Source organism: Xenopus tropicalis, chromosome 5 (assembly GCF_000004195.4).
Source record: "Xenopus tropicalis strain Nigerian chromosome 5, UCB_Xtro_10.0, whole genome shotgun sequence".
Taxonomy (NCBI): domain Eukaryota; kingdom Metazoa; phylum Chordata; class Amphibia; order Anura; family Pipidae; genus Xenopus; species Xenopus tropicalis.
Genome location: NC_030681.2, coordinates 156,213,936 through 156,223,040, shown reverse-complemented (window position 1 = coordinate 156,223,040; position 9,105 = coordinate 156,213,936). Strand labels below are relative to the sequence as shown.

Sequence of the window (9,105 nt, the reverse complement as noted above, 5' to 3'; positions counted from 1 at the left end):
TATTCTTTTTGTAGTGTGCAGGGATTATTTGTGGGTTTCTACTGCTCCTGTGGTGTGAAGAAGTGAACAATGGGGGTGATTACAGCCTGAGCCTGAGGTGTGAACACTGCAGGGGGTGAACAATGCAGAGATTAAAAGGTGTGAATAACACAGGGAATTACATATTTAAACAATACAGCCTGATTACAGCCTGAATCTGAGGTGAGAACCATGCAGGGGGGCAGTTAATCTCAGTACTGATACCATTTAATGCTTACACAAAGGTAAGCCATCAAAGCAGCCAGACAGGTGGGGGGCCACACAGAGGGGGGTCGCGGGCCGCATGCGGCCCGCGGGCCGCCAGTTGGACAGCACTGTCCTAGGAGAAAAGGAACATCAAGGCCTCAGGACCCTTCAACATCAGGGTCACATAAGATAATAGGCCGGGCAACTTAGAATATCTTATTTATGTATTTTATTTGTTGCATGACAAGGATTAAAAGAAGAAACTTATGCTTACTTGTAGATTTTCAGGGTTTTCAGAGTGTAACCTGAGTGTAACTTATCTTACAGATAAGTAACAAAAATACAAATAATTCATAATAATTTTCTAAAAGTTATTACACACACACACATGATCACACTCAGGTTAGATTACTGGCCACCTTTCTTCCTACAAATCCACCGGTTTTTGTTTGGCTATTAAAGAATGACCATCTAGTAGTATGAAGCTCTCTGAAGCATCTGTCCTGACCATCGGTGATACCTTCTCCCCCCAAGGAAACATGAAGCAGCAGGGTACATTTCCTAAATTTTACACTGAACCAAACACAGAACTACTGGATGCGAGAGACATTGCTAAACCAACCAGTGAATGGTATATTATTAAAAAGGATGGTAAAGAATATATTGTAGTTTTTAAAGATATTTACCCACTTAATTTCCTATTTCACTAAACCATAGACTTTACACTACTTGTATTGTTTTCTAACAAGATTATCTTTTGTGTTCAGTTCAGGCCTTAGAAATATGATATAGCACTTGGGAATGAATATACAGCCCAATAACCCAGCACTGGAGGATAAGATGGCAAATATCTCAACTGCCACCATTCTGCTGCCCTTACTGCTCAGGTATGCAGGGACAAATGCCCCCCACACGCTACAGAACCCCAACATACTGAAAGTGATGTTTTTAGCCTCATTAAATCGGTCAGGGAAATCCTTGGCTAGAAATGCAGCAATGAAACTTAGTAGGGCCAACGTTCCTATATATCCAATTATACAGAAGAAGGAAGATCCCGATCCTTCATTACACTGTAGAATAATGTTATATGGATCTGAAAAAAAATCAGTTTCTGAGAATGGAGGATTGGAGGCCAACCATACAATGGAAATTATACTTTCACCCAAAGAACAAACAATGACTAATATGATGGACAGTTTGGTTCCTACATACTTCTTCAGCTTGCTCCCAGGCTTTGTGGCATTGAAGGCAATAATAACTGTGAGAGTTTTAGCCAACACAGAAGAAACAGAAATAGTAAATACAACCCCAAATGTTACTTGTCGGAGGAGACAACATATCTGAGTTGGGCGCCCAATGAATAATAAAGTGCAGAGGAAACACAACATGAGAGAGATGAGGAGGAGACAGCTGAGATATCGGTTGTTGGCTCTCACTATAGGAGTCTCGCGGTACTTTATAAAGATTCCCAGGATTACAGCACAAATAATAGAACATATTACTGTGATGGAGGTTAAAGTAACACCCAATGTGTCTTTGTAGGAAAGGAAGTCTATGTTCTTTGGGATGCAGCTGTTCTTCTCTTTGTTAGACTTTTCATATTCTGTGCATCTTATACAGCTCTGTACATCTATAAAAATTTAAAAAAGGAGATTTTACCACTCTTGAGGGCTTGGTATAAAGATAGAGAATTATAGAGATACAGGGATTGCCATGGGCATGGTGTGATATAGAAAATTCTTTGGATGGGCATAGGGGAAACCCAGCTTGCCACAGTACCCCAGAGGTGAAATTATGAAATCCTGAACCAATGGGAGTGGCAGAAATGGGGACTGTAGCTGTTATAGTTTTACTGTTATAAACCTGTCCCATACTGTTACAATAAAACATAACAAGTGACATGTTTTTTCCATTATGACCTACCTGTTGTGTTAGAGATTTCCCCTTCTGTACATGGCACACAGTTATAACAGCAAGGTGGTTTCCCATCTAGTTTAGATTTCCTGTTTCCTGGCCCACAGGGCTTATTGCATTGGGACTGGGGCTGCTGTGGGGCAAAATATAAACATGATTTAGATGTTGTTAATGAAGACATGACAACAAGTTTTGTAAGGAGCACATATTATTTCCAGTGTATCTAGTATAAGCAACTGGGCTTGCTAAGTAATCATTGAAGATGTTTTTACTTCTTATCCGAACAGCTTCTTCAGTTCAACTATTATTTCCAATGGTTTTCTTACATATAATCAGAAACAAAATGTAATTGTAACATAAAAAAAGTCACACCCCTCCTCTCCAAAAGCCCACCCATAAACTGTTGTTAGGTTTCAGAATTGAGAAATTGAGAGAGCCTCCTATTGCCCTATAGCAGGGGTGCCCAAAAGGTAGATTGCGGTCTACCAGTAGATCACTTTAAAATTTCTAGTAGACCTTGAGGTGGAATGCAGTGGGATGACATCCCACCACTCCTTTCCCCCTCCCCCCCTTTTGAGTGCGGCTGCTCAAGCCATCTGTCTTTGTAGTTTCATCCCAGTATAGAAAATTATATATTATATTCCATATATTTGATCCCACTTTATATATGTTTCTGGGTTCAGGCTACAAAATGGGCCATGAAGAAGGGAAGTAAAAACTACTACAATCCTTTCACATTAAACTTGAAGTTGGCACTTGCATTTAAGTCTATGGACATTTTTTTCACAGTGAAACCTGGCAAAAAAATGTGTCCATCACTAGAGCTAAGATTTGAAAAATGATTGAGAAGTGTGTGCCTTCTGTATTCAAGTTCATAAATATGCTTAGCACTTACTGTTACATTGAGCAAGCAGGTCTTCTACTGAAGCGTCTAAACAGAAAATAGTTTTGTCTTTTTTATAATTATATATTAAGACAACCAGGGTGATTTTTTTATTTTTGAATTTTACCTCTGTAAAGTAAGGGCCCCAGAGATCAGCACTTCTATTGATGTACAACTGACTTCCTGCAGGTTTGGATGTGTCAAAGCTTCCAACCTTCATGGTTTGGACACTATCTTCTTCAGAGAAAAAACATTTCACAATTTCATAATGGGTTGATGGGTCTCCTTTTATTGTAAAGTGGACTTTGTCCCCAAAGGTCATCTCAAAATCCCTGTTTTCTATCATGCCATTTAACTGAAAATGAAGATATTTGTTATTTTTTAAAGCAGGTTGCCTCCACACATCAACCCAAAAGGAAGCTCAGGAAAGGATTAGCCATAGGAGCCTCACAATGTTCTCCATAAGTAGAACATTGTATTCTGGAACATTTATATACCTTTTAAAATATATTATGAACCCCCACTCTCAAGGCAATAAAAGGAAGTCTCATGGAAGTCCTGTAAATTTTTCTCAAAAAACACCCCCATTTCTTTAGAGCAAGACAATGAAACCACTGGGGCTTATTCTCTCATAATCAACTCTCCAAGTGATAGTCTTTCTGATAATATAAATAAATATATATCTATATACATTATAAAAAACATTTTATCTCCACCACCCTTATGATTATGAAAGGAAGTCCAATATATTTTTCTAGGGAAAAAAGATCCCTCTAACCTGAAGCCGATTTTGTTTCTAGTCATGGATTTAGGGAAACCTTATGAATGCACCTCAGGCATTTTGTCATTGAAAACCTAAAAAAGTCACAGAAAAACAGCACAATTCCGAGATTTATGTTGCAACAAAACCGCAACAATTTAGAATCCGAAAGTACCCCATCTAAAACCTGTCGAGATCGTGTAGAAGTCAACGGCAGATGTTCCCTTTTACAACTGGAAGATCTTTCTTTGCTTTGTGGTTTTAGAGGTTTTCAGGGTTTTTTGACTCTGGTTTTCGTATGACAATTAGTGATGGGTGACAATATTTTTTGCAGCGCAATATTTTCGCTGTGTCAAAAAATTTTCACCGTTTCGCAAATCTTTTGAAAGATTCACAAATTTTTCGGTGAAGCAAAATGGGACAGATTCGCTCATCACTAGTGACAATACAAAAAAGTTGCAGTTATAGTGCATCAAGTCGAAATAGTTGCAGTTTTTGTGACTTTTTGGCAACTTTTTTTCTTTCTCCTTTTTTAGTTGAGATCTTTTGATAAATGACTACCATTCATGGAAATGATTTTGTTTTTGTGGTTTCAAACAAATATAAATCCCCCCAATAGACCATCCAATCTATGAATGAACTCTTGTGAGAACTGAACCATGCAGGGCCGTGTAGAAATCTCTCCACAGGGACTATATATTAAAACTGGTGCTAAATTGTTCCATTGCAGCAACCAGTTATGCAGACTAGTACAAAGCAAATACATGAAAACAGATTCCTTATTTATTGGAGCGGATTCGTCTAAGATTTGGCCTTTTTCAGCCGGATTCAGATTCGGCTGAATCCACGGTCCTGGCTCAACCACGTGACTTTTTGTCAAGTAAACAAGGAAATTGAAAATTTCTCAACCTTTATTGGAGCGGATTTGGGATTCGTCCAAGATTTGGTCTTTTCCAGCAGGATTCGGATTTAGCCAAATCCAAGGTCTTGGTCGAACCGAATCCTTAAAAATCTCCTGACTTTTTGTCAAGTAAACAAGGAAATTGAAAAGTTCTCGACCTTTAACCCTTCCATAACATAATTAGCATATGCTAATTAGGTTTCAGATTCGGGGTTACGGAAGATTCGGGGGTCCGGCCAAATCCGAAAAAGTAGATTCGGTGCATCCCTTATTAACAGCATTAAAGCCCTTTGCTCAGCAGCATTAATCATCTTACCTGCCACGGCTTGAATTGAGCCTGTAGTCTTGTTTTTCTGTCTGGGTGACTTGCCATTTTCTGATTCATGTACAGTTTATGGAGAGCGAGAGCCATTGTGTATACTGCCGTGTAAACCCCATAACTTATTCTAAAATTCAATGTATCATTCCATGACAGGTCATTCACAAAAAAGAATTCATCCTCTGTGCATTTTGGAAGGGAAACACCTGTCCGGTTTGGGGTTATTTGTGTGGTGCTGGAAAGTCCACAATCAGACAGTCTCTCTGTGACATTTGGAAACAAAACACCACCTGAAAGTTCAGATGGATTTAAACTATGAACAAATTCCCTAAACCCAGGAATCTCTCCTTGTTGAATGGAAAGAGCCAACAAGCCATTAAATATTATTCTATTTTGGGGATACGCTGAATCTAAAACCCTTAAGAAAGCTGAAGATACAATCCATAATTTTTCCGGCATGTCAAAGACGGCAAAAAAGAACAGAATAAAATCAACAAACATTAAACTGACTAACAGAACGATCACATTGGCTGTGCTTCTGACTATTATTTTTTTAATCTCAATGGGATTTGTTGAAGATATTGACCGAAGATCAATTCTAATGTTGAAGGCCAAACAGATCCCATCTTTCTTCATTTCTCTCTCAAGATTTTCACCTGCCCTAAGCCCAGTCTCATCATCAGATACAATGAGCCCAACCCATTTCCAGCCAAAGTGCTTAATCAGTTCTACAATCCCATCAATTTCAGATAGTTCATCAGGGACAGTTCTGTAGAAGGAAGGAAACTGTACTCGGTCATTAAACATGGGATCCCTGGAGCCATAACTGATCTGCAGAAAAGTCAGCAAAGAGAGACTTTATATAAAAATCACAGTCAATAAACAAGGACATTTGTTGGGGTTCATATGTTTATTAGCATTTATTTTTCTTTTTTCTCTTTTTTCTGAAGCTCTCCAGTTTGGTATATAGACTGCTATCTAGTTGCTTGGCTGCCCAATATTTATTTCTAATTCGAATAAATTCACATTTAAATAAAAACTTGCATCTTATTTATTAATATGGAAAACTCGTTGGAACAAGAAAACCCGAACACATTGAATTTGTGAGTTTTCAAACTGGAAAATATTGAATTGAAAATATGGCTTGACTTTGCCTTGGACAGTTCCTATTGACTTTTACATTAACTCACCAGCTTTTAGATGCCGACATTGTACATTCAAGTATTTGTTTGTTTTTTTTACTCTTAATAAACAATAGACATTTTAAAAAATGTGAATTATATGATTAAAATGGAGTCTATGGGAGATGGCCTTTCTGTACTTTGGAACTTTCTGGATAATGAGTTTCCAGATTAGGGTTTGATACCTGTACATTGTGTTAATCTCAACTGCATGAAAATTCTTCAGGTTGGTTTTAGTCAGGGTATTTCAAGGAGATGGAGATCTGTAGACTCCAGTCTTGCCTCCATCTACATGTATCAGGGCTGGGGGAAGGATATATCAGCAATAATAAAGGTCATTTCTAATTTTATTAAAAATAGCTAGTGATTAGTTGTGATGAACACATTTTTCGCCAGGCTTAGACTCACAGTAAAATTCTGCATTTCGCCATTTGCGGATTGTTTCGCGAAACTTCAGCAAAATTTCACAGCAGAAAATTTGCAGTTGCATTAGAAAAAGGTGAGGTTACGTCAAAAAGGCACAGGGGCATTAAAAATGCACAATCGTGTCACAAAAAAGGTGTGGCATCTAAAAAAATTCCTGAAACACCAAGAAAATTCGCAAAGCGGCGAAAAATTCGCTAAACACATTTGATGAATGATTTTGATGTGACCGCGTTTTGGTGTGCCATCACTAGTGGCATCATCAAAAAATCATGCTGTACCGATATTTCATAAATTTTTCAACAGTTTCCTGAATTTTTTCGGAGAAGCTAAATGCTGAAAAATTTGCAAACTGGTAAAAAAAAATCACAAAATGCCACTACTGTGCAACTTTTTTGATGCCAGAAATTTTTTTTTTACACAACCGGACCTATTTTTGACCTGTGCAACTTTTTTTCTTGTTCCAAATAAATTAAAGTCAATGGGGTGTTTTCTCAGCACATTCTCAATGAATTTTTGTAAACAATTCGGCAATGGCAATATGCGGTGTTTGGCAGGTTGTGTACTAATGTATGTGCCTATTCTCTGTAATGCATTGTGTGAGGGTGATGTGAAATAGATCCAGCTTGAAAAATTGAATATCTCCTGAATATTTTTCTTTCTCTGGCAGCAGCCGTACTGGAACCAGGGAGAAAGTGAACCCCATAGCTGAGGTTATAAATTATATCCTGGTTTGTAGAAACCATGAATAAAAAGGATGGTGTTCATTGGATCACTTCAAAATTGTCCTTTGTAAGCTTTGTTTATTAAAGCACAAACCTGAGGGTACCTGTAAATCCCTGTGAGCGACGCCATAGAGAGAGACGGAGCAGAAGACAAGTCTCCTATGAACCCCACAACCTTCCTGTTATTCCAGCAGCTGTAATTTGGGATTATTTCTTGCGTCCCTGATAGGATACTAAACGTCTCCTCTAGTGACCTTTGTGCATCGTCACAGGAGTCATAGATCCGATAGCCCAAAGTCACATTAGGCAGTATCTCCGGATCCTTATTGATCTCCCCAATCGTATAAATGAAGACCAGTAGATAACGGTACAGTCGGAATTATGACGCTCTGTGACATATAAGCCAAGATCTGATGTTAAATAAATGCTACACATTATTGGTCATGTTTAATACAACTAAGTGGCAAACATCTATGAGTATCGAGACTGGCAATGCCCCCCATACTCAAGGTGAGGCCTATAAAGAGGCAAAATTATGTTTTCATCCCTTGAGTCAATGCCCTTTTTTCTACAATTGTAGCAAACAAAAGATTCACAGCTGCACTCACCTTAAGCGATTTTCTGTGGTGAAAAGTCTCTTAGGCGTATGGCAGTGCCCCAACAATGTATAGAACAAAACAGAAGTAGAGACTGCACTCAAGCTAAATTTCAGCTAGGGAGCTTACCACATTTATTAGCCAATGTACCACAAAAAAAATCAACGTTTCGGGGGGGCCGCACTCTCTCCCTTTGTCAGTATAACCACACAGGGAAAAAAACAAAGCTTAAAACAGTAATGAAACCCCACCCCAATCAGTAGGTGAGTGATTGACAGGATAATTAAGCACCACCAATCCAATTCAGGATCACATTGTTTGTGAAAAAGTCCAGCACAAGTCCAGCACAACCCCCCCCACCCATACTGTACTGTGGCAACATGGCTACTGTCATTGGACAAACCTGAATATATGAAAAAGATTATTTATATAAGACATTTAGGAACATGTGAAATTCAGTATATAACTGATAACATTGGTATGAATATTCTGTATTTAGAATGTATACTTACATTGCACATCTACAGCGTGTTTGCTTTTGCGTAAAGGAATAAACTGTGAGGCCAGATAAGTCTTTTAGGTAAAAAATTCCCCCGAGAATCAAGTCCCCTTCCCTAAAATACTTGATATCACTGCTGCTGCTCAGCCGGCACCCAGAGCTGGCACTCGGCATTTCAGCAGCCGCAGGAAAAACCTGGAACATCAGAACCAGTGGGAGAACCTTGAATCTGATAGGAAATAGTATCCGCATTGGTTCATGGAACAGAGCAAAGAGGAGAAGCAGGTTGCTGAGCTGATGGTGGCAAAGATGGGACATAATAATGCAACGCAGATACAATACTGTATTTATATATTATAAATGAACTGCAATTAGCAAAGGCCTCCAAATAATGATATGTTTATACAAATGATCCTGTGAGAAGCAATCATCTCTTCTTCTTTTCTGGTTCTTCTGATTATAGAGTAATAATCTTACTATTTTTGTAGACTGGTCTACAGCACTCAGCTATATCTGAATAGTGATGAGCGAATCTGTCCCATTTCACTTCACCGAAAAATTCACAAATCTTTCAAAAGCTTCTCAAAATGGCAGAAAATTCATGAAACAGCGAAAATGTGCGTAAAAAAAATTTGTCGCCCACGACTATTTTTTTCGATGCCTTGACTATTTATTTTTG

General features: G+C 38.4%; 1 protein-coding gene across 1 annotated transcript; it reads right to left on the bottom strand.

The window, feature by feature from the left end:
• Window positions 1–950: 950 nt before the first annotated feature.
• Window positions 951–5,095, bottom strand: LOC116411014 (vomeronasal type-2 receptor 26-like). Its single transcript, XM_031902779.1, has 4 exons — window positions 5,000–5,095; window positions 3,150–3,377; window positions 2,149–2,272; window positions 951–1,855 (listed from the first exon to the last, which is right to left on the bottom strand). Exons 1-4 carry the CDS (start codon window positions 5,093–5,095, stop codon window positions 951–953), a joined length of 1,353 nt encoding a protein of 450 aa, XP_031758639.1.
• Between the last annotated feature and the right edge of the window lie 4,010 nt (window positions 5,096–9,105).

Bases quoted from the DNA above. Each gene is read 5' to 3' on its own strand.
- LOC116411014 (XM_031902779.1), bottom strand. From the start codon at position 5,095: ATGGCTCTCGCTCTCCATAAACTGTACATGAATCAGAAAATGGCAAGT. The intron at 3,378-4,999 runs GTAAGATGATTA...CTTCATTTTCAG, and splicing joins CTCAATTCAAGCCGTGGCAG to TTAAATGGCATGATAGAAAA. The intron at 2,273-3,149 runs GTAAAATTCAAA...TTTGCCCCACAG, and splicing joins GGGGCCCTTACTTTACAGAG to CAGCCCCAGTCCCAATGCAA.